The 25,855-nt window shown below is 29.7% G+C and overlaps 3 protein-coding genes, 1 long non-coding RNA gene and 1 pseudogene across 8 annotated transcripts; 2 read left to right on the forward strand and 3 right to left on the reverse strand.

Annotated features, from left to right (window-relative positions):
* The first annotated feature begins 10,168 nt into the window (after positions 1-10,168).
* On the forward strand, positions 10,169-12,560 carry LOC106356250. 2 transcript variants are annotated; one of them, XR_007314804.1, is made up of 5 exons: positions 10,169-10,367; positions 10,575-10,686; positions 10,914-11,119; positions 11,253-11,299; positions 11,556-12,560. It is a non-coding gene; the product is annotated as an uncharacterized LOC106356250 (long non-coding RNA). The 2 variants fall into 2 exon arrangements; XR_001272026.3 differs by having other exon boundaries at positions 10,914-11,097.
* Positions 12,561-13,107: 547 nt separating this feature from the next.
* On the reverse strand, positions 13,108-15,471 carry LOC106357889 (putative pentatricopeptide repeat-containing protein At3g23330). Of its 2 annotated transcripts, XM_048736572.1 has the most exons (2): positions 15,084-15,233; positions 13,108-14,971 (listed from the first exon to the last, which is right to left on the reverse strand). In XM_048736572.1, exons 1-2 carry the CDS (start codon positions 15,231-15,233, stop codon positions 13,316-13,318), a joined length of 1,806 nt encoding a protein of 601 aa, XP_048592529.1. In that variant the 3' UTR covers positions 13,108-13,315. The 2 variants fall into 2 exon arrangements, with proteins under 2 accessions (XP_048592529.1, XP_022544382.2); XM_022688661.2 differs by having other exon boundaries at positions 13,108-15,471.
* A 125-nt stretch (positions 15,472-15,596) lies between these two features.
* LOC106357890 (uncharacterized protein At4g14342) lies at positions 15,597-17,042 on the reverse strand. The gene is made up of 4 exons (XM_013797604.3): positions 16,909-17,042; positions 16,649-16,734; positions 16,435-16,558; positions 15,597-15,821 (listed from the first exon to the last, which is right to left on the reverse strand). Exons 1-4 carry the CDS (start codon positions 16,912-16,914, stop codon positions 15,774-15,776), a joined length of 264 nt encoding a protein of 87 aa, XP_013653058.1. The 5' UTR covers positions 16,915-17,042; the 3' UTR covers positions 15,597-15,773.
* A 1,221-nt stretch (positions 17,043-18,263) lies between these two features.
* On the forward strand, positions 18,264-19,201 carry LOC106355101 (annotated as a pseudogene).
* A 121-nt stretch (positions 19,202-19,322) lies between these two features.
* LOC106357891 (serine/threonine-protein kinase tricornered-like) lies at positions 19,323-23,195 on the reverse strand. Of its 3 annotated transcripts, none has more exons than XM_048736574.1 (13): positions 22,902-23,195; positions 22,049-22,377; positions 21,711-21,969; positions 21,391-21,632; positions 21,082-21,307; positions 20,893-20,972; positions 20,712-20,796; positions 20,495-20,626; positions 20,282-20,395; positions 20,147-20,194; positions 19,944-20,028; positions 19,817-19,873; positions 19,323-19,728 (listed from the first exon to the last, which is right to left on the reverse strand). In XM_048736574.1, the coding sequence occupies exons 2-13, from the start codon at positions 22,273-22,275 to the stop codon at positions 19,628-19,630; spliced, it is 1,656 nt and encodes a 551-aa protein (XP_048592531.1). In that variant the 5' UTR covers positions 22,276-22,377; positions 22,902-23,195; the 3' UTR covers positions 19,323-19,627. The 3 variants fall into 3 exon arrangements, with proteins under 3 accessions (XP_048592531.1, XP_022544383.2, XP_048592530.1); XM_022688662.2 differs by having other exon boundaries at positions 22,802-23,166; XM_048736573.1 differs by having other exon boundaries at positions 22,768-23,096.
* Between the last annotated feature and the right edge of the window lie 2,660 nt (positions 23,196-25,855).

Raw genomic sequence — 25,855 nt, forward strand, 5'->3', positions numbered from 1 at the left:
TATTATTTTCGAAATTATATATAATTTTTTTTTTACAAAATAGTAATGTTACATTATGGAGATAAGCCGTCTTTTTTTTAGTGAAAAATAGTAATCTTACATATGTTTAATGTAGTTTTTTCATTTTTTATGTTGTATGTTTACATATTATTTTCTAAAAATAAAAATGTAAAATGGTAATCTTACATATGTTTAATGTAGTATTTCCATTTTTATGTTGTATGTTTTACATATATTTATTATTTTCAAAATTATATATAATGTTTTTTGTTTTTTTTATAAAACGGTAATGTTACATTATGGAGATAAGCCGTCTTTTTTTAAGTGAAAAATAGTAATTTTACATATGTTTAATGTAGTTTTTACATTTTTTTTATGCTGTATGTTTACATATTTTTTATAATTTTCGAAAATAAGTAATATTAAAATGTAAAACTATATTTTAATGCCATGTGTCATCTTTCGAGATTATATTATATATTTACTTATTATTTATTTTTCTTTATATTGTGTATTTTTATTTCTTATACTTTCTATTTACTAATAATTTTATATTTTAAGATTGATTTACATTTTAAGATAGATGTTTAAATACTAATGTACTTTTTCTATTTTCTTAAATTGTGTATTTCCTTTTCTTATACTTTCTATTTGCGTAATATCTATATTTTACATTTTAAGATAGATGTTTAAATCTTAATATACTTTTTCCATTGTTTTTAAGTTGTGTATTTCTTTTTCTTATATTTTCTATTTACTTAATATCTATATTTTACATTTTATGATATATGTTTAATATTTAATATACTCTTTCCATTTTTTAAAAATTGTGCATTTACTTATTATTGTATATATAATTCATATATTTATATATTTATAATATTTACTTATTATTTATTTTTTATATATTGAGTATTTCTCTTTTTTATACTTTATATTTAGTTAATGTCTATATTTTATATTTTAAGATAGATGTTTAAATCTTTACGTATTTTTCTATTTTTAATGTAAAACGGCAATGTTTAATAGAAGAACTTGGACAAATAGTCAAACATATTTATGTTTAATGTAGTATTTCCATTTTTATGTTGTATGTTTTACTTATATTTATTATTTTCGAAATTATATATAATGTTTTTTGTTTTTTTTTATAAAACGGTAATGTTACATTATGGAGATAAGCCGTCTTTTTTTTTAAGTGAAAAATAGTAATCTTACATATGTTTAATGTAGTTTTTCCATTTTTTAATGCTGTATGTTTACATATTTTTTACAATTTTCGAAAATAATTAATATTAAAATGTAAAACTATATTTTATGCCACGTGTCATCTTTCGGGATAAATTTTTTCCGCTGATGTGGACGCCCTATGGAGCCTCAAAAGCTCCCTTTTATTAGTAGAGAAGTCAAACATATTTATGTTTAATGTAGTATTTCCATTTTTATGTTGTATGTTTTACTTATATTTATTATTTTCGAAATTATATATAATGTTTTTGTTTTTTTTTTATAAAACGGTAATGTTACATTAAGGAGATAAGCCGTCTTTTTTTTTAAGTGAAAAATAGTAATCTTACATATGTTTAATGTAGTTTTTCTATTTTTTAATGCTGTATGTTTACATATTTTTTACAATTTTCGAAAATAATTAATATTAAAATGTAAAACTATATTTTATGCCACGTGTCATCTTTCGGGATAAATTTTTTCCGCTGATGTGGACGCTTCCATTTTTTAATGCTGTATGTTTACATATTTTTTATAATTTTCGAAAATAATTAATATTAAAATGTAAAACTATATTTTATGCCACGTGTCATCTTTCGGGATAATTTTTTTCCGCTGATGTGGACGCCCTATGGAGCCTCAAAAGCTCCCTTTTATTAGTAGAGACTAGAGATTAACCCGGGCTACGCCCGGGATTTTTATTTTTTTCTAATTTAAGTTATTAAATTATTTATATTTAGGCTATGATATATATTTATATAAATGTTAAATGCATGTCATAATTAAAATTTATTTTTAAATTTTAACACGTTAAATTAACATATTTTTTACTATTTAAATATTTTTTTGTAATTTTATTGGCTATCTAGTTATCATATTTAGCAAAACTATCTTTTGAGTGTTGGAATAAATATTTTAGAAATTTTATTAAACTCCAGTGTATTTTCGGATCGACCACATGCTCAACATTCGATCGATCCGTAAAAAGATGGTCGATCTCCTTGGCCAGGAAAGTACAATTTTAGCAAAAATATCTTTTATTTTCAAATATTAAGTATATAACTATTCTTTTTAATATTTTTATTGTATTTTTTGTTAAATTATTGTATTATAATGGTTATGTAAATATTTTTTGTGATGTTTGAATTTGTGTTGTTCGTATACTTAACTTAGATGATATTGATGTTTAACAATTTATTGTTTTCTGGAAATAGAAAATAATGATATATCAAAACGTATCTAATACTTGTTAAATGATAGTATAATGTAAATTACATCCATTATTTGAAAATAACCATTTGTTATTTTTATTTTTATTTTAAATCAGAAATTATTTTTATTTAAAAACATTATTCATATATAATATAATAGTTTAAGTTTGGAAGATTAATATATATATATATATAAATTATGTATATTTTTTAAAAAATAATTTAAGATATTATATATTGAGTATCTAAATAAAAGCTGAATTTCTTATCATGAAAATCAGATATTTATATTTTTTTTCTTCATGTTATACTCACCAATCCATCATTGATATTTATAACTCAGTATGTTTTTTAAAAAACTTAGTTTTAAGTAATAAACGAATTTAATAAATTAAATTCATCACCTATATTGTTCTGTAAACTATATTTGAAAACTCTCTAAAATTATATTTTAAGCATAATATTATTATTATTTAATTTAAGTTATTTTAAACATAATATATGCTAAACCAACTTAAATTATATTTACAATAGGACCATCCTAAACCGGTTAGTAAACCAAAAACAATACTAAACCAACATGAACCAATACCTGATTCGGCGATGAATAAAGTGTTTCGGGATAAACGCTTGAATGTTTATTAACTGAAATGGTTTTATCATGAAAGAGTTAGTATGAATATTAACAATAAAATTATGGATTAGATTAATTTAAATTTGTAAGAATACCTTTGAGTCTATGAAAAGCAATTCAATTCCCATGAATAAGTTTGGCTTTTGGAAGTTGCGGATTTTCCAACAATGAATCCACCTAACAAAAAGTTTGTTGTTATAAAAAAATCTCATTCAAGGTCATTAAAGGTTTCTGGGACGGCAAGAGTTGATGGTGAAACCATTTTTTTGCTCGAGTGCTTTAAATTTTCCTTAATAGTGTGAGGTTGATGTGGATGGAATAATGAGTTTTATAGGGACTTTCTTGATGAAAAACTATACATTTTTAATTTTTTTTTGGTTTAATGTGGTATTTCCATTTTTATATAATTTACTACCATTTTAAGATAGAAATATATTTTAAGATAGATGCTTAAATCTTAATGTACTTTTTCCATTTCTTAAAATGTTTATTTCCATTTCTTATATTTTTATTTACGTAATATCTATATTTTATATTTTAAAATAGATATTTAAATATTAATGTAATTTTTCCATTTTTTAAATTGTGTATTTACTTATATTATATATTTTACATTTTAAGATAGATGTTTAATGCTTGATGAACTTTTTCCATTTTTTTAAAAAAAATTGTGTATTTACTTATTGTTACATATATAATTCATATATTATATATTCACATTATTTACTTATTATTTATTTTCGTGTATATGTATTTCCATTTCTTGTACTTTTCATTTATTTAATATCTCTATTTTACATTTTAAGAAAGACGTTTAAATCTTAATGTACGTTTTCCATTTTTTTTAAATTGTATATTTCCATTTGTTATACTTTCTATTTACGTAATATCTATATTTTAATTTTTAATATATATTTTTAAATCTTAATTTAATTTCCCATTTTTTAAATTTGGTATTTACTTATATTATATATTTACTTATTATTTACTTTTCTTTATATTGTGTATTTCTATTTCTTATACTTTCTATTTACTAATAATTTTATATTTTAAGATTGATTTACATTTTAAGATAGATGTTTAAATACTAATGTACTTTTTCAATTTTTTTAAATTGTGTATTTCCTTTTCTTATACTTTCTATTTACTTAATATCTATATTTTACATTTTAAGATAGATGTTTAATATTTAATGTACTATTTCCATTTTTTAAAAATTGTGCATTTACTTATTATTGTGTATATAATTCGTATAATTATATATTTATAATATTTACTTATTATTTATTTTTCTATATATTTAGTATTTCTCTTTCTTATACTTTATATTTAGTTAATGTCTATATTTTATATTTTAAGATAGATGTTTAAATCTTTACGTATTTTTCCATTTTTAATATAAAACGATAATGTTTAATAGAAGAACTTGGACAAATAGTCAAATAGTTATATTTATATTTTTTTTCTTTTTTTTAATAAAATGGTAATGTTACATTATGAAGATAACCCGTTTTTTTAGTGAACAATGGTAATCTTACATATGTTTAATGTAGTTTTTCCATTTTTTATGTTGTATGTTTACATATTATTGTTATTTTTAAATGTAAAATGGTAATTTTGCATATATTTAATGTAGTATTTCTATTTTTTATGTTGTATGTTTACATATTATTTTCTTAAAATAAAAATGTAAAATGGTAATCTTACATATGTTTAATGTAGTATTTCTATTTTTATGTTGTATGTTTTACATATATTTATTATTTTCGAAATTATATATAATGTTTTTTGTTTTTTTATAAAACGGTAATGTTACATTACGGAGATAAACCGTCTTTTTTTTTAAGTTAAAAATAGTAATCTTACATATGTTTAATGTAGTTTTTCCATTTTTTATGCTGTATGTTTACATATTTTTTTTTTATAATTTTCGAAAATAATAAAATTAAAATGTAAAACTATATTTTATGCCACGTGTCATCTTTCGAGATTATATTATATATTTACTTATTATTTATTTTTCTTTATATTGTGTATTTCTATTTCTTATACTTTCTATTTACTAATAATTTTATATTTTAACATTGATTTACATTTTAAGATAGATGTTTAAATACTAATGTACTTTTTCCATTTTTTTAAATTGTGTATTTCCTTTTCTTATACTTTCTATTTGCGTAATATCTATATTTTACATTTTAAAATAGATGTTTAAATCTTAATATACTTTTCCATTGTTTTTAAGTTGTGTATTTCTTTTTCTTATATTTTCTATTTAATTAATATCTATATTTTACATTTTAAGATAGATGTTTAATATTTAATGTACTCTTTCCATTTTTTTAAATTGTGAATTTACTTATTATTGTATATATAATTCTTATATTTATATATTTAGAATATTTACTTTTTTTTTATATTGAGTATTTCTATTTCTTATACTTTATATTTAGTCAATGTCTATATTTTATATTTTAAGATAGATGTTTAAATTTTTACGTATTTTTCCATTTTTAATGTAAAACGGCAATGTTTAATAGAAGAACTTGGACAAATAGTCAAATAGTTATATTTATGTTTTTTTTTTTTTTTTATAAAATGGTAATGTTACATTATGAAGATAAACCGTTTTTTTCGTGAACAATGGTAATCTTACATATGTTTAATATAGTTTTCCATTTTTTTTTATATTGTATGTTTACATAATATTTTTATTTTTAAATGTAAAATGGTAATTTTACATATGTTTAATGTAGTATTTTCATTTTTATGTTGTATGTTTACATATTATTTATTATTTTCGAAATTATATATAATTTGTTTTTTACAAAATAGTAATGTTACATTATGAAGATAAGCCGTCTTTTTTTTTAGTGAAAAATTGTAATTACATATGTTTAATGTAGTTTTTCCATTTTTTATGTTGTATGTTTACATATTATTTTCTTAAAATAAACATGTAAAATGTTAATCTTACATATGTTTAATGTAGTATTTCTATTTTTATGTTGTATGTTTTACATATATTTATTATTTTTGAAATTATATATAATATTTTTTGTTTTTTTTTATAAAACGGTAATGTTACATTATGGAGATAGACCGTCTTTTTTTTTGAAGTGAAAAATAGTAATCTTACATATGTTTAATGTAGTTTTTCCATTTTTTTATGCTGTAGGTTTACATATTTTTTATAATTTTCGAAAATAAGTAATAGTAAAATGTAAAACTATATTTTATGCCACGTGTCAATCTTTCGGGATTATATTATATATTTACTTATTATTTATTTTTATTTATATTGTGTATTTCTATTTCTTATACTTTTTATTTACTAATAATTTTATATTTTAAGATTGATTTACATTTTAAGATAGATGTTTAAATACCAATGTACTTTTTCATTTTTTTAAACTGTGTATTTCCTTTTCTTATACTTTCTATTTGCATAATATATATATTTTACATTTTAAGATAGATGTTAAAATCTTAATATACTTTTTCCATTGTTTTTAAGTTGTGTATTTCTTTTTCTTATACGTTCTATTTACTTAATATCTATATTTTACATTTTAAGATAGATGTTTAATATTTAATGTAATCTTTCCATTTTTTTTAAATTGTGCATTTACTTATTATTGTATATATAATTCGTATATTTATAATATTTACTTATTATTTATTTTTTTATATATTGAGAGTATTTTTCTTTCTTATACTTTACATTTAGTTAATGTCTATATTTTATATTTTAAGATAGATGTTTAAATATCTACGTATTTTTCCATTTTTAATGTAAAACGGCAATGTTTAATAGAAGAACTTGGACAAATAGTCAAATAGTTATATTTATGTTTTTTTTTCTTTTTTTTATAAAGTGGTAACGTTACATTATGAAGATAAACCGTTTTTAGTGAACAATGGTAATCTTACATATGTTTAATGTAAATTTTCCATTTTTTTATGTTGTATGTTTACATATTATTGTTATTTTTAAATGTAAAATGGTAATCTTACGTATGTTTAATGTAGTATTTCCATTTTTATGTTGTATGTTTTACATATATTTATTATTTTCGAAATTATATATAATGTTTTTTTGTTTTTTTATAAAACGGTAATGTTACATTATGGAGATAAGCCGTCTTTTTTTTTAAGTGAAAAATAGTAATCTTACATGTGTTTTATGTAGTTTTTCCATTTTTTATGCTGTATGTTTACATATTTCTTACAATTTTCGAAAATAAGTAATATTAAAATGTAAAACTATATTTTATGCCACGTGTCATCTTTCGGGAGAAATTTTTTCCGCTTATGTGGACGCCCTATGGAGCCTCAAAAGTTCCCTTTTATTAGTAGAGATTTTTTCCGCTTATGTGGACGCCCTATGGAGCCTCAAAAGTTCTCTTTTATTAGTAGAGATTGTATGTTTTACATATATTTATTATTTTCGAAATTATATATAATGTTTTTTTGTTTTTTTTATAAAACGGTAATGTTACATTATGGAGATAAGCCGTCTTTTTTTTAAAGTGAAAAATAGTAATCTTACATGTGTTTTATGTAGTTTTTCCATTTTTTATGCTGTATGTTTACATATTTCTTACAATTTTCGAAAATAAGTAATATTAAAATGTAAAACTATATTTTATGCCACGTGTCATCTTTCGGGAGAAATTTTTTCCGCTTATGTGGACGCCCTATGGAGCCTCAAAAGTTCCCTTTTATTAGTAGAGATTTATGTTTTTTTTTCTTTTTTTTATAAAGTGGTAACGTTACATTATGAAGATAAACCGTTTTTTAGTGAACAATGGTAATCGTACATATGTTTAATGTAAATTTTCCATTTTTTTATGTTGTATGTTTACATATTATTGTTATTTTTAAATGTAAAATGGTAATCTTACATATGTTTAATGTAGTATTTCCATTTTTATGTTGTATGTTTTACATATATTTATTATTTTCGAAATTATATATAATGTTTTTTTGTTTTTTTTATAAAACGGTAATGTTACATTATGGAGATAAGCCGTCTTTTTTTTTAAGTTAAAAATAGTAATCTTACATGTGTTTTATGTAGTTTTTCCATTTTTTATGCTGTATGTTTACATATTTCTTACAATTTTCGAAAATAAGTAATATTAAAATGTAAAACTATATTTTATGCCACGTGTCATCTTTCGGGAGAAATTTTTTCCGCTTATGTGGACGCCCTATGGAGCCTCAAAAGCTCCCTTTTATTAGTAAGATAGATGTTTAAATATCTACGTATTTTTCCATTTTTAATGTAAAACGGCAATGTTTAATAGAAGAACTTGGACAAATAGTCAAATAGTTATATTTATGTTTTTTTTTCTTTTTTTTATAAAGTGGTAACGTTACATTATGAAGATAAACCGTTTTTAGTGAACAATGGTAATCTTACATATGTTTAATGTAAATTTTCCATTTTTTTATGTTGTATGTTTACATATTATTGTTATTTTTAAATGTAAAATGGTAATCTTACGTATGTTTAATGTAGTATTTCCATTTTTATGTTGTATGTTTTACATATATTTATTATTTTCGAAATTATATATAATGTTTTTTTGTTTTTTTATAAAACGGTAATGTTACATTATGGAGATAAGCCGTCTTTTTTTTTAAGTGAAAAATAGTAATCTTACATGTGTTTTATGTAGTTTTTCCATTTTTTATGCTGTATGTTTACATATTTCTTACAATTTTCGAAAATAAGTAATATTAAAATGTAAAACTATATTTTATGCCACGTGTCATCTTTCGGGAGAAATTTTTTCCGCTTATGTGGACGCCCTATGGAGCCTCAAAAGTTCTCTTTTATTAGTAGAGATTGTATGTTTTACATATATTTATTATTTTCGAAATTATATATAATGTTTTTTTGTTTTTTTTATAAAACGGTAATGTTACATTATGGAGATAAGCCGTCTTTTTTTTAAAGTTAAAAATAGTAATCTTACATGTGTTTTATGTAGTTTTTCCATTTTTTATGCTGTATGTTTACATATTTCTTACAATTTTCGAAAATAAGTAATATTAAAATGTAAAACTATATTTTATGCCACGTGTCATCTTTCGGGAGAAATTTTTTCCGCTTATGTGGACGCCCTATGGAGCCTCAAAAGTTCCCTTTTATTAGTAGAGATTTTTTCCGCTTATGTGGACGCCCTATGGAGCCTCAAAAGTTCTCTTTTATTAGTAGAGATTGTATGTTTTACATATATTTATTATTTTCGAAATTATATATAATGTTTTTTTGTTTTTTTTATAAAACGGTAATGTTACATTATGGAGATAAGCCGTCTTTTTTTTAAAGTGAAAAATAGTAATCTTACATGTGTTTTATGTAGTTTTTCCATTTTTTATGCTGTATGTTTACATATTTCTTACAATTTTCGAAAATAAGTAATATTAAAATGTAAAACTATATTTTATGCCACGTGTCATCTTTCGGGAGAAATTTTTTCCGCTTATGTGGACGCCCTATGGAGCCTCAAAAGTTCCCTTTTATTAGTAGAGATTTATGTTTTTTTTTCTTTTTTTTATAAAGTGGTAACGTTACATTATGAAGATAAACCGTTTTTTAGTGAACAATGGTAATCGTACATATGTTTAATGTAAATTTTCCATTTTTTTATGTTGTATGTTTACATATTATTGTTATTTTTAAATGTAAAATGGTAATCTTACATATGTTTAATGTAGTATTTCCATTTTTATGTTGTATGTTTTACATATATTTATTATTTTCGAAATTATATATAATGTTTTTTTGTTTTTTTTATAAAACGGTAATGTTACATTATGGAGATAAGCCGTCTTTTTTTTTAAGTTAAAAATAGTAATCTTACATGTGTTTTATGTAGTTTTTCCATTTTTTATGCTGTATGTTTACATATTTCTTACAATTTTCGAAAATAAGTAATATTAAAATGTAAAACTATATTTTATGCCACGTGTCATCTTTCGGGAGAAATTTTTTCCGCTTATGTGGACGCCCTATGGAGCCTCAAAAGCTCCCTTTTATTAGTAGAGATTGCATATTGTCCGCGGCTTAGTATCATGTCTGTTTTTTTGTGTAACGTGATACTTTGTTTTCACTGGAGGAGATAAGGGTTGGACTTGAGTTGAATTAATATGGGGCACAACAGAAGCGTCTGACCCATTTGAGATTCTTAGGGGAGGTGTACAACTACGAGCACATAGATTCGTCTGTGATATTCGAGACGCTTTACTTAACTCTTTCGTATGGTCATGGTACTTCAGAGGTAAGTGAGCCTTGGACTATTTCAGAGTTCAACCCTTTGGCAAGTTCTAAAGGCCTCCTGTATTTGTGGTTTGGCATTTGAAAAATTACATCATTAGTGTCTCTTCTAGTGCTTAGTTTCTTCTATACATTCCTCACTGACTGTTGTAATATTCAGTCTTGCTTCTAGTTTACTGATTGACTGTTGTATATACTTTTATGATATTAGCAAGAGGTACTGGATCCGCCCGAAGATTTTTTCCGTGTCAGGATGGTTATCATTCTTCTGGAAAATGTGGACACTATTTTGATCGAGGTTCTTCAAGCTCTCATGGATCGAGGTTCTTCAAGCTCTCATTTACACCACCATCATGTCTTTCTTTCCTTTCTTTGTTTGTGTGTGTAAATATACACTGTTTTTAAGTACCACAACTGCTAAGAAACTCATGATCTTCAATCTATTTGTTGAAAAGTTTTAGTTTTCCTGTATGAATGGTGATAAAGTCTTGCTTATTGATATATTGCAGACAATTGTTTCTGATTGCTCATGTTAAACTATCGTTTTTAGATTGTACCTGAGAGGCAAGGGAGTGTCTGAGAGTAATAGATAGCAAGAGAGGAGAGAATGAACGGTGGTAACGAGGTGGGAGCTTCATCCCTATTGGATTAGAGACTATATATCTCAGGTATCTGGTGATGACGAAGTAGATTCCGCAAGGACTGCAGTTGAGAAATATGTTACCAAGAACAGCGTGAGTTAATCCAAAAATATTGGTAGTGAGCTCTCTCTTCTCTTTCTTACCCATTACTCTTCCTCTGGTTAATGGACGTCTCTTAGGTCTAAAATTTTGTTTGGGATGATCATTATCATGAGTGTCCTAAATTGATATCCTTTTTAATCTTTCAGGCACGAAAAGGCATAAAGCTCTTGCAACTTTCCAACAAAGATACATGGTAAGTTGTTCCTCGCAACAAAATAAATAGCATGACTCTCCTCACTCTCAAAGAACCTTTTCGCCAAGCTCTTGATTTTTAGTCTATTGATTCCAGTATTGCATAGGAGGTTTCGTTGTAATAACATTATGTAATAATTTTATCTAAGTTGAATTGAAATTCTTATTAACTGTAACTCGGGAATTTCAGGTACACTATCGATTTACTTTGCTAACGCAATTCATGTTTTCTCACTGATACTTACTACTCTAAACAGTGGCATCGGTGATGCTGATTATCACCAGGAGACAAGCTTCTTCTCAGAGTTAGGGGAGCTCCACTTGCTCCTGTTCATGTCTCCTCCTCTGATCCTTTGCCTCGCCTTAGTATCAAAAGCACACCAATCATTAGTCTCTCTCTCTCACTCTCTACAAAGATTACACCTTTTTCAATTTTTGTTGTTGGAAAGTGACGTCTGTTTAACGTTCTTGCAGGAGACATCGTCTGTGCAGTATATACTTCAACAGTACACTGCTGCTTTCGGTGGACTGAAGCTTCAAAACTATCAAAAAATGCTTATGCTATGGGGAAGCTCAAGATGATCACTTCTGAGCTTTAGACCGGAACCCGTCCAAGGCTGCGAGTGGAGGTATCGTTCTGTGGCAGATGAATCCAGACATAGATATTAACAGTTTTGCAATGCTCTCTTCTTCTATTTGGATCATTTGATTTGATGTTTTTCCTTATGCGTGTTGAGAGTCCTTTTTGATTTCTTTAGGTTATCCTGTTTATTGTGGGACCTGAGTTGCAAGTTATCAACAATTCTGAGAAAGATATTATTCTTAAAGTTGATAAACTTCTGAATTTGACACTGAATCAAGATCAAGAAAAACCTACTTTTGTAGTCCTTTAATTAATGGCTTATAGTGTGTTTGCTTATAGTGCATGTTTGATGATTTCAGGCAGAGAAGAAAGTAGACACTATCTTTTTAGGCAATTCCTGTTAAGTGGTACTGAAACAACTTCAGTTTCACTTGAGGTAAAAAGGAAAATAGAACCTTATAAATTTTCTCCATGTTGAAGTCTAAGCCAGTTGAGCTTATATATGGTAAAAACCCAAAGAGTCTATGAGAAGAGGAAAGAAAGGCGAACATAACATAACAAATGATTTTTCAAAGATTCTCTTCTTCTTGTGTTCTTCTCATTCTTGACCTTATTTGTATTCTTGATTATAAATCACAGAAAGTTTACATTTAAAAAATTATTGGATTTTCATTTTTAATGGGTTTGTGTTCCAACAACATTCACCAAATTCCAGAATACTGTGACAGCATTGGCGTATGTTATGGGGTGTATCCACTTCCCTCTGAATGTTGAAGCTGTACAATGGTAACAATACAATTATACCAACAACATTGCAGCTTGTGCTGGAGCAGACCCAGTAGGTTAACTGAGATAAGCAAATACTTTTGGTAAAGTTATTGTTGATACCGCAATAAAGAGAAAGAGAAACTCTGTGTCAATCTTAGTTTAGAGTTGAAACAAAAGCTTTATGAACTTACGTGACGTATTGTTGCAAAGCACAGCAACAAAAGCTGCAACGAAAAACCTCTGGCTTTACATATTGAGGATGCACCATATTTAAACTCAAACATCTTAAGGATGAACCATATAATCAAATAATATTAACCAAATGTTGACCGGATTGTATAAATTAAAATATTAATGTTTATATTCCAACATTGTTGAATATGCAACGAAAGCCATTCTTAGGTGTGACATGGAACATGTTCTCACCGATCCCAATTTGTGTATTTGACACTAGCATATTGAGCAGTTCCTGCTAGGTTCTTATTTTCACTGTAAATAATAACGTACATCGAAGCAAAACATATAAGAAATGGCGTCATGTTGATTTTAAAAACATAGAAATAGAAAATCTTTTCACATTTCTTTAACTCTCAACACTACAATCACTGTAATGGAAGCTTATCGCTTATCATTCTAACTCCGAACAAACACGATACACTTACTCTCTCACCAATAGTCTCCACAAGAACAGCTTCCACGGTTGAAATGATGGAATCTGCTATTATCCCTCACGATAATCTCTCTCTCTGTGATCTTCGAAATAAACTTGATAGCAACATGACAATCCCTGCATATCCTTATGTTCTTAGTGACCCTTATCGTCGTGCCAGGCTCTGTGTTGATGATACCAAACGCAACAGCTAATCTCTCGCTGTGTCCAAACAAAAGCTCCCTCTTATGCTCCTCATCCACATCATGGAGCACTCCGCTTGTGTCTGCAACATACCCTTCTCTCTCCATCTGTTCCATTACAGCTTCAAGAAACTCGTTGATTCTCTCCATACTCGAATGCGATCTATCCCCTGAGACAAAACCATGAGTCTTGTCTTTGAATTCGATCCAACTACAAGCTGGCTTTTTCCTCATTCCTAGCTTCTTCATTCTCAATCTCAGTTTCGCCATCTCTTTCCATCTCCCGTTAGATGCATACATGTTGCACATCAGCACACAAGCTCCCATGTTTTCAGAATCAACAGCGAATATCTTCTCCGCCACCTTCTCCGCTAGCTCAAGATTCTTGTGAACGCTGCAAGAAGACAGTAACGTAGACCAGACGCTACCCGTAGGCTCAACACGCATGTTCGAAATGAAATCATACGCTTCTTCCAGCTTCCCCGCACGGCCAAGAAGATCAGCTACAGCTGCGTAATGTTCCAACTCATGGTTCAAACCGTATACCTCAGTCATGCTGTTGAAATATCCCCACGCCTCATCTACCAACCCAACGTGACTACAAGCAGTTAGCACAGCAACAAACGCCACATGATTTGGTTTCACTCCTTGCAGTTTCATTTCCTCGAACAAGGAAACTGCTTCATGCCCATGACCATGTAACGCATGCCCCATAATAATAGCCGTCCATGAAACTTCGTCATGTACATTCATCCTGTCAAAAATCTTCCTAGCAGCCTTAATACTCCCACATTTGGAGTACATATCCACAAGTGCACTATCTATGAATATGTTATCGCTATAGCCACCTCTCAACACATACCCGTGAAGTTGTTTCCCAAGGTGCAAGGTGGATAAGTGAGCACAAGCAGGCAACACGCTCGAGAAAGCCACAGGTCCCGGCCTAACCTTTGCGGTCACCATTTGCCTGAACAACTTCAAAGCCTCGTTATATCTACCGTTCTGTACATACCCGGCAACAAGCGAGTTATACGAGATACTATCACGTCTCAACAAGTGAGAAAACACTCTTTCCGAATCTTCAATCCGAGCACTTTTAGCATACATATCAACCAAGCTACTCCCAATATACACGTCAGCATCAATCCCTTTCCTAATCACATACCCATGAATCTCTTTTCCCCTTTTAACATCTACATACTCTGAAAAAATCGGAAGAACACTAGACAAAGTGAAAGCATCAGGCTTTATATCCTCATTTGCCATCTCCCTAACCATCCTCAAAGCATCTTCATACATTCCACTCTGTGCATACCCTGCAATGATCGTGTTCCAAGAAACCACATCCTTTCTAGGCATCAATTCAAAAACTTTCCTCACACTATCTATCCCTGAAGGCAGAGCATTACTCATAGTTTCACCATCTAATATTCTCTGAGGCATTTCATCGAACACCTTACCTGCACTAATCTTGGAACCCATCCCTTGAAGCTTAGCATACATATTCATAAGCGCATTGCAAGTATACAAATCACAACCCAACCCAAGCCTAACAACATACCCATGAACAGACTCACCCAACCTCAAATCCGACATCATCGTACACGATTTCAAGACCGAAGGGAAGACATTGTGATCTGGGCATCTCCCGGAAGCTCGCATATCGACGAAGGAAGACAATGCGTGAGAGAAGAGTGACTGGTCGGTGAAGCATCTGATGACTGACTTCCATGCGAGAACGGGAGGAGACTCGAGGGTGCGGAAGAGAAGCAGGGCTTCGTGTAGGAGTTTGAGGTTGGTGTAGATGGAGATGACGACGGAGGCAGATGTGTGGGAGAGTGATTGGGTTCTGAGAAACTGAGCGTGGAGCTGCTTGGCTTGGTGTTTTGATCTGATGCGTGTTGGGTTCTTGATCAGGGTTTTGATTAGGGCTTTCGATGATGATGATGAACTCATTCTTCTTTGTGAATGAGTGAACGTTTTCAAGCGCAAAGACTGTTCCTTTATAGTTCCGTTCTATTCAAGTTGTTAGCTTAACTTCTTATTTTTTTATTTTGTAATATGAGATTGAATAATTATAGGTAGATGGATCATATAAGTGCATAGTAGGTTTTCATTAAATCAAAGACAATTATGTTTACACAATCAAGAGCTCAGATAGGGTATTATGACCAATACAACACTGCATGGAGAGAGAGAGAGAGAGTAGAAAGATAAATTGTCTTTTGTATCTGATTCGAATTTGCGACACAACACTTGCAAGTCTCTCTCTTTAGTCGTCTTCTCTTTCTGGAGGAAGGCCACAAGGTAGAAGCATTTTCTGCAAAATCGAAAGAGAATTAATTAGTGAAAGGGTTATATGCTAAACTAATACTCTCTCAACACAATGTAAGTCATGGACCAATTTCTATTGGTCAGCAAAGCTATCTACAACTTTAAGTAAAATCAAATAAATGACACAGGACAGTAGAAGAAAAGAGAAGAGAATGAAGCAGAGACATAATGAACAAAACACAGTCTTGCATGCAAGACCCAGACGACAACTAAACATTTTATAATCAATTGAAACAAGTGTCTCATAAGCTAAACCGAAACATCCTGATTCGAAATGTTCCTTTTATAGTTATACGCGATACGCAAACATGAGCTTTGCCATTGTTCTGAATCAAAAATGTGAAAGAGAATACAATGCATATGAATAGAAGACACGAGGGTTATCATAATAGACTAATACTCTCTCAGCTGAATGTAACCCATAGACAGTTTTCTACTACTTATCAGCAAAGCTAAACCGATAATCATAATCCAAACATGAAACGTTGTTCCATCAGTTAGTGCAGACAAAAGAGACCAAAACAAACAAACAAACAAACACATTGACAAATTTGATTGTTAACAGAAGCAAAGATAAGTCTAGAGAGAAGGTGAAGGACCTGCATAAAGTTGTAGCGTTCACGTCCAATGGACTCGTTCTCAGCGATAGCAAAGTAAGCAAGCATGGGGTAGTGACCAATGTAGGAAGCATAACTGTCACGCTGAATGTTCACAGCCCACTCACTAGTCAACAACACCATTTAATAATCAGATAAGTTCCAATTAGTCCTGAAGAAAATCAAATTATTTACATAAACCAAAAAGAAAACTCACAATCTGCTCAAATCAGCATGGCCAGTACCAACATACTTAGCTTGAAGATGCTCAAGCTGAGAATTGATGTTAAACCTATCACTTGCCTGCACCAAACAAAAACAACAAAAAATTTGAGATTCTCGTCACTATCTGATGCCTAAAGATACCTAATTGATTCTACGCTTCTGATTAATTTCGAATCGAATAGGGTTTTTTCTCTTAGCTGATATTCACAGTTTCAATTTTGGAGAAAAAAAGAAGAAAAAAGAAAAGCATACCTGCATCTTTGCCCTTTCAGATTCTAAGTTCGCAAAGAGCTCTTTTGAAGTAGATTCGATTCATGCGCCGTCGCTTCTTGCTTGAGATATTTATCGACGCCGGCGAATTAATGTCTTCGGAGACTGAATGGGCTTTAGAATGGGCTTTGGCCCAGACAAAATCAAACAATCCTACCATTCCCCACTAGAGATTACAGCAGAACAAATATAATTATTTTGTAAATGAAATCTACCTATACCTTGTGAACTGATCATCATTGACGATTTCTTTTTAAATTAAACTTGAGTTTAGGGTTTATTTAATTATGAGTTCATAATCCAATTTTTTTTTAGTTTGATCAGAGATTATGGGTTTGTGACCCGATTGAGACCTTTAAATTAAACAAAGTTATTCGATCCTGGAAACTAATAGTTCTGATTCGTTACTTGACCACCATCTAAAATTTGGTGATTTCATAGGTGTTTGATTTAGAATTTTCTGGGTAAATGCTTTACTACTACTTTCACTTGCGCTATTTGAACTACGCTCTAGATAAATCAAAGGCTAAATCGTAATATCAAATGAATAAAACGATATTTTGGAGTACGAGTTTTATATGAACCGAATTCGAATCCAAATGGATATCTGAAAAACTCAGAAATTCAAAATTCAATTAAAAAAATTCATACCAAACTCAAGACCAGTCCCGAATAAATATACAAAATACTCTAAAATACTACTGAGTACCTCAAAAGTATCCATTACAAGAATAATTAACTTAAATACTTAGTTTTGTATTTGGTCAAATATTGATGTTTTATGTTTTGGCAATTGCATTTGAAGTTCTGTTTATGAATAACATTGATTCTGAAGTTTAAACAATGTGGTTTTATTTTAAAGTTTAAATAATGTTTCTTACATTTATAGAGTTGTTAATTGATAATTTTAATTTGTTTATGTTTCTCTCCTTTTTAATACCATTTATGAAATACATCATCAAATTTTTGTTAGTGTAAATTATTTAAACTTGTCAAGCTTACAAATTAAATTGTGTACTTTCGAATCACAAATAAATATTTGGGTAACTGAAACTCAAAAATAAAACAGGTTTAACTGTTTGTGATGTATTACTATATCTGAATTGAACTCGGCGAAATTTAAACATAATTCGAACCAAATTTAAAAAATATATTTGAATGGAATAAAATTCTTCCAAAGAATGAAAATCCGATTGAACTCGAACCGAAACCTAATTTATCCACACGGTGAAGCCTTTGAGAAATTGACTAGGCTTTGAAAAATGGTCCTAGACCAAATTAATATCATGAACAAATTACAATTCCATTACAACAATAATGGGTTTCCACAACTTTTGTCATATCAAACTAAACCGGAACGGTTTTAGTTATAAAAAGCTTTTGGAAGTTCAAAAAACTTTTTAACCTAAAGACCTCGATACCGTCAATGGCTTTCCAGAAAAAGGAGAAGGGGACGAAGCAGGAGCTCCTCCCTTCACTTCCCGATGATTTGTCAATGAGCTGCTTTGCATGCGTCTCAAGATTATACCATCCAACTCTCTCCCTTGTCTCCAAGAGTTTTGCTTCTCTCCTTGCTTCACGGGAGCTATACAAGACCCGATCACTCTTGGGCTGCACCGAGAGTTGTCTCTATGTTTGCTTTCAGTCGGCTACTAAATGTAGTTGGTTCACCCTCTGCCGCAAGCCCAAAAATCAAATGGGTACGTTTTAGCTCCAGCCTCAACTCTCCATGCTCCTCATACGATACCGATGTCCTCGGCTATTGTAGCGGTTGGTTTTGATATCTACAACATAGGATCTTCCTCATCCTCTAGCGTTTGGATTCTTGACTGTCGGTCTCACATGTGGCGCGAGGGTTCAAGCTTGCGTGTCAAGCTACATACACTCTAAAACCACAAGTTGTTTGGGATGATCATGTGCCGCCCATCATCGAGACAACAACATGAGAAGCGCATGTCTTGACGGAAAGTTCCACGTGGCGAGTAACAACTATAAGGTGGTGTGTTACAACTCCAAGAAAGGTAAGTGGGATGATCTGGCCAGCAGCACAAAGATGACTTCCTTTTGGTTCGAAGATTGTTATTGCGTGATAGAGAATGTGTTGTACTCTGTTAACGACTGTACCTTCAGATGGTACGACACCGAGGTAAACATGTGGAGAGATGTTTGAAGGAAAACTACCTAATTTTGATGGTGGCGTCTCTGTTACATTGGTGGCAAGATGGCTGCCCTGTGGGACCAGAATAAGTACTAAGATGATTTGGTGTGCTGTGATTACGCTTAAAAAGCGAAAACTGGTGAAGTTTGGGAAGAAGTAGCGTGGTGTGACATTTACTTGTTTGATGAATGGCTTGAACGGTCATATACTTGTTGTCATCTTTTGATGAATTTACACATGAAAAAACATAATGATAACATTTACTTGGGGTTTCACTTCAAATAGAAACACCTTTTGAACAATAAGATATCAAAATCTAAACCCAAACAAATGTCAAACCTCTGCGGAAACTGTTTGAACAATAATACTTAAAACCTTTCTCTCTATCTCCACACAAATGATCAAAGGGGTCACGAGGGAAAACTGTACTTTCTCGAACCCTGAATTCACCCAACTCAAACCTGTTAAATTAAAATGAATTGTGTATCTCTCTCTCTCTCTCTCTCTCTACAAGTTTTGGTTTAGGCTTTGTGCCACATGTTGTCACCCAGATGAGCTGGATTTGCCTTCTTTCTCTGGAACTTGTGGCAAGAGGTTCAAGAAGCTTCCTTGGTGACTTGTGTTGCTGCTCGCTGATTCATCCTCTATCAAATGTTTTTTTTTAAACAATCTAGTTAGAGCTTAATTATTATATTAATAAAATTAGGTAAATCTTCAGCCAAATGAATTTACCAAAGAGAGATTTGATTGATGGCCGCTTTGGCTTTGTGCTCTTCTTCTTCAGCTCAGCTGCAAGTTACAACAACAGCAAACGTTTTTTAGATTACAAGTCGAGTCAGTTATGTAAAGTGAAATTTACCTATCCCTGATAACTGATCTTCCTCTACGATTTCAACGTTCTTGTATGTATAACCCACAAAGTTTATGTCTTTAGATGAGAGCATCTGGCGAGAAGCAAACAAAAAAACAAAGACAAAGACAAAGACAGTCTCATGTTAAGAATGCTAATAACAATATGCATGACTTCTTAGTTCATATAAAGTGAGACATGAAGTTGGCTACCTTTCTCCATGGACCTGATCTTGTCACCTTTGAAACTTGCTTGTCGGTCTGTTTACACAAGAAGTTAAAAAGATGAATATCAACAGCATCATGTTGGTGTATACTTAAACAACCATCTTTCTGTTATTAGTTTACCTCATCAAACTTTTCAAAGTTCTGGGTGTCCAACTCGTCATTGACTTTGGGAATAAAAGCAGCCTTCATTTGATATAACTTTCCCCATTCCACACCTACGAACCAAGGATGATCCTATAAAGAAAGAAAAAGAGTTTATTGAGCATCTACCAATAGAGACCTTTAGAAAAGAGAGGTTCAAATCTTAAAGGTTGTTTAGATCACACAGCAAACCTTAATCTCATCTGCCCCTTTTGTTCCAAGCCTTTGCTCTACGTTACATAAGAGTCTACAGATAAGATCCTTAGCTTCTGGTGATAATCTAACCTCTTCCGGAAATTTCAAATAATTTCTCCAATTCACTATCTGCATTAGAAAAGAAAGAGCAAGAGACAATCAGATATGAAATATTTGAGTCATATAATTCAATAAGAAGGGAGGAATGTGTTACCTTCCTACAAGTTGTCATTGGATCATCTGAATAAAAGGGTGGAAACCCCACAAGCATTTCATACATTATGGCACCAAGAGACCACCTAAAGGGGATCATTTCATCACATATAACTTATTATCTTATACTAAACAAACCAAATTGAAAAACAGAAGCTGAGCAAACAGTTGGCTTCACTTACCAATCACATTCCATTCCATACCCTTTCTTCAGCAAAACTTCTGGAGCAATATAATCAGGTGTTCCAACTGTTGAATACGCCTGCAATTGATATATAACCTTTTATTTAGTAAACTTCTATATCATCAGAGAGAGAATCTTCCATAAGATAAACAGACTAATGAACGATTTGCATAAACATAAAACTCACAAGCATCCTTCTGTTTCTCTGCCAGTTTTGAAGCTGTTCCATTTGGGAGCGGCTGCGTCTAGATGCCACAGGGCGACCATCGCTTTGTAAAGCCCCACTAACGTTCTGCGCAAACGTGAAATCCTTTTCCTCGAGAATACTACAGTCTAATGGCTTGCATAATCCAAAATCTGATAGTTTCATGTGCCCGCTTCTGTCCAGTAGCAGATTATCAGGCTTTATATCTCTGTAAGCAAATAAACACTTAGAACATCAAAAAGGAAATAGGCACACAAGAGCTGTATACAAGTTTGTTTAACTTGACTAGACCTGTGGATATAGTTGTGCTTATGAATGGACTCGATAGCTAAGACAGTCTCCCCAACATAAAACCTCGCCTCATCTTCAGTAAGTGTGTCTTTCCTCATAAGCAACGTCATCATATCTCCACCGGGTAGATACTCCATGATAAGATACAGATACTCTTCGTCTTGGAATGAACAATACAGCTTCACTATGCAATTGCTGTCAACCTCCGCAAGTAGATTCCTCTCTGCTTTCACATGTTCCACCTGCAACCAAAAAAAAAAAGAAGCAAATCAGATTTCTTGAGCTTTCCATTGACAGAAAAAACGAAGACAATACGTTACCTGGCCTCTACGAAGCATCTCAGATTTCTTGAGCTTCTTCATAGCATAGACATGGCCTGTTCCCTTCTCCCTGCATATCCTAACCTCTCCAAAAGCGCCCTTCCCTATCATAGTCAATGGCTCGAAGTCATCAGTTCCCATTTTATGTCTCTGACGTCGCATGTATTCAGTTTCCTTCTTCTCTAAATCCTTAAGCATATTCTTTTGCTCTTCCTCTGATACTTCTGCAGCAGCTAACTTATTCTCCAGCATATTACGTCTGCACCAAACCCCAATTATCAAATAAAGATAGCATTACTCTGAAAGACTACTTAGAAAGCTATGTAATGAGACAATACCTCTCCTGTCTTTGCTGCTGACTTTGCACTTGTTTCTTGTAATGATTTTCGATAAATTGTTTCGCAGCGGCAGCCTTCTGCTTTGTAACATTTGACACAGCTTCTTCACCTCCAGCTGTTCTGGATCCCTCGTTTACATTATTACTTGTAGTAGTTTCCTTCTTTTTAGAGAACTTGTCTTTCCCTTTAGACTTTAACTTATTGAGCCAACCTCTGACGATATCCATCACCTTCCTTCCCTCCCTTTAAGTCGAGATCCCAAACCAACAAATCTTACTTATCCTCCTTATGCAGCAGAAGTAAGCAACAAGTTCTCTAGCGCCTTGCACCTACACCAAGATAACCACATATTAGCTAACATCTTAAAGAACACATTCCACGCAGCAACTAGCAAGACAATGTTTGACCAAATGTGCTTACGTATTACCCCCTTGCAGTAACCCACAACAAACTATGTTGGAGAATAGCTAAGAAACAGACAAAAAATGATTATTGAATAAAAAAAGCATGAATAGCTGCTGCTGCTGCTGCTATTACTATCTTTAGAGAACAACCAAAACATGTCTGAGCATTTAATCAAAAGCCTAGTAAACTCATAACAAAGATCCTATGACGAGCAAAAAGTTTACTCCTTTACTCTTATCACTAGCCAACCCTAACACCTTTACTCTGTACCCACAAAACTCAATAAACATGATCAGTCCAAGGTAAAGCGATACCAATTCGATTTAAAAGAAGATAGACTCAATGTACCCAGAAGAACAAAGCTTGAGACTTTGGAACACAGACAGACAGAAGAGATAGAGAAAGGGTCGATTTTGTGGTGAGGGTTTAAGTGGAGAGGAGAGGGAACCTCGATTCCAGGGAACTGATTCCTCAAATTTGCAGTCTTGAAAGAGAAAGGGAGAAAGGAAAGTTTGAAGCTTTCGTTGCTTTTGATGTGTAAATAAATGAATGAAATTATGCACAAACTGCTCTCTCTCTCTTCCTCTTCCTCTGCCTTTGCGTTTTTGAGGATTTGGTTTTGTCCAAATCATAGAAACAATGGATTAGGAGTCTTTAATTGTATAGATCTCAGTCTTATTAAAATGGCATTTCTTACCTTATCTATACGTAGACGTATATAGGAATCATTGATACTAAATCAGTAATGAATATTCCCTCCATTTTTTCTATTTTATTTAACGTTTCAATCAAACAAACTAAGTAAGAAAATATTCTTTTTTTTATAAATACCATAATTATCGTTTTAAATTAAACAAACAAAGTAAGAAAATATCCTATTATTTTAACTACCATAATTATAGTTTTAATTAAAAAACAAGGTAATAAAATATTCCTTTTTAAAAATACCATAAATATCTTTTTTTGTCAACAATACCATAATTATCTATATAAACATTAAACATATTTCATCAACAAACAAACTAAGAATATAAATAATTTATAAAAAAATAAAATAAATTTTCATTAAAATCTGAAACAAATTTAATACTCAAAAATTTTAAAATCTCAAATAATAAAAGCTGAAAAAATAATTGATAATCCACTTCATGATGCAGAAATATTTAATTATTAATATTAGCATAGAAACAAATTATAATAATTAAATGTGAATAATTTCTTTGTTATTAGGAAACGTTCATTAATTATAGAAAATAAAGTTATTTTTATACTAGATGATAAACAAAAATTGAGAAACTACTATGAAACAAATTCTAGACACAAAATGAAAAAGTTCAAAAGCCTGGATATCCGCCGGTGATGCAGTGCCATCACGCCACGTGGTACTTATAAACACCATGGTCCTAATCTTTCCAACAACTAATGCTATTTTGTTATTTGTCAGCAATCTTTATCTTTTTTTTTTTGTATTTTGATCATTACAAAAATTAACAATTTCATTCTTGTTTCTTTTTTAAAAAATTATGTAAAAGTATTTCGGAGGAACCCTTGTTTATTATATATACTCTTCAAACTAATTTAACCAAAGAAAGGAATTCACTATTTTTATTCATAAATAAAAATCTTTTTGTAAGATAATTTTAAATTTTTCATTTTATTCATTAGTTCTTAACTATGCGTTTTGATTTTATATACTGATAATTCGTGAAATACATGTACTTTTATTTCCAAAAATGTTTTATAGTAGAATCAGTGCATAAATTCCACATTTTTACCACCTAGGTGATAGATTCCACTCATTTTCCTTTTATTTTTCTTGCATGTGCTAAATACAGTATACAGTATACATATATCTTCCTCTCATTTTTCAGTTTTAATAACTACATCTGCACCTTGCGCGGAATGGACATTATATAGATAAATTATTTTATCTATTATATTATTTTATATATTATGAAATAGTAATTATATATTGAATAATTAAAAGTCAGTAACTATTCCATAAATAATTAAATTAGTGCAAACATATAAATTAATTTTATTAATCCAAACAATATATATATTTTTTGATAGGAAATATAACTAAATTTAAATGATGTTAACGTATTTTTTAATATTAATGTCTATTAAATGATGATTTCTACTCGTATGATTTTTTGATCATGTGTATCTTTAATAGCAAAATTTTTAAATTACTGAACAAAATTTTCATTGTGAAACTAATAGTTTTAGTAATTTTTAATTTTAAAAAAATTAAGTTCTCAATGTTTGTTCAAAACTTTTATCAAAAAAAATTCAAAATTAATTTCAAAATTAAAATATTTATGTATTTTATAAAGTATATAGTTCAATTTAAAACGATATAATATATAAATATATATATATATATATATATCTTTTAATCTTAATAGTTAATTAAATTAGACTTTATACTTATATGATTTTGTAATTATTTGTATTTTACCATAATAAAAAATTTTAAACAATGGATCACAAAATTTGAATATGAAAATTTTAAATATAACATAAACCAAAAATCTAAATTTTATTATATGGTTAATGTGGTTGTTTAATTTATTTTAATAATTTAATATTAAACAAATATGATAGAAGATACACTAATTTTTATCAAATTTTTATTATTCAAAACCATTAATTATCATATATATTTTAGCCATATTAGACCATTTCGTAACTTTTATTTAAGAAAATAATAAAGAACATTAATAATAAATTTATTATTATTTAATAAAAAGTTTATTATATAATTAGATAGACCAACTTATTTCTCTAGTGATTCTAACAATCATCCTAGTGATGGCACGTAGGTACAAAAATAAGGTGTAATGCTTATAAATTAATATATAAGGGATACAAAACTACACCTTATCATGTAATAATCACTTTGAGTCATTTAAATGTAGGGAAAACGTGTATTGTATATAAGTGATAAAATTTATTTTTAAGATTTCTGTTCATAAGATTTCTGTTGAAAAAAATTCATGAAACTTTATTTTGCTAAATGAACTGCTCTTTGAAAATAAATGTACTTGGCATCTGAAATTTTTATGCGCCACAGCATTACGAATTTGAAAATAGAAAGAAAAGAAGCAACTTTAATTTATCTTTAGGAAAAAAACATTTTTAAAGATTGAAGAGGATAAGGGTTTGGTTTTCAGTTTTCACAAATCTTTGAAGGGCTTTGAGGTGGAGAAGAATAACGTGGGGGACCATTTATGTGTTGCCAGACTTTGTGTAGGTATGTATCACATTCATATTTTTCAAAATAAATTAAATGTGTTGAACTAATTATAAAAATGTAGATGTATCACAACGTTATGTGTGTAACTGCAGTGGTTCCAACAAGACTTATTCTAGGTTCACCAACCAATAAGATTGTTT

Source organism: Brassica napus, chromosome A7, assembly GCF_020379485.1.
Source record: "Brassica napus cultivar Da-Ae chromosome A7, Da-Ae, whole genome shotgun sequence".
NCBI classification, from domain to species: Eukaryota; Viridiplantae; Streptophyta; class Magnoliopsida; order Brassicales; family Brassicaceae; genus Brassica; species Brassica napus.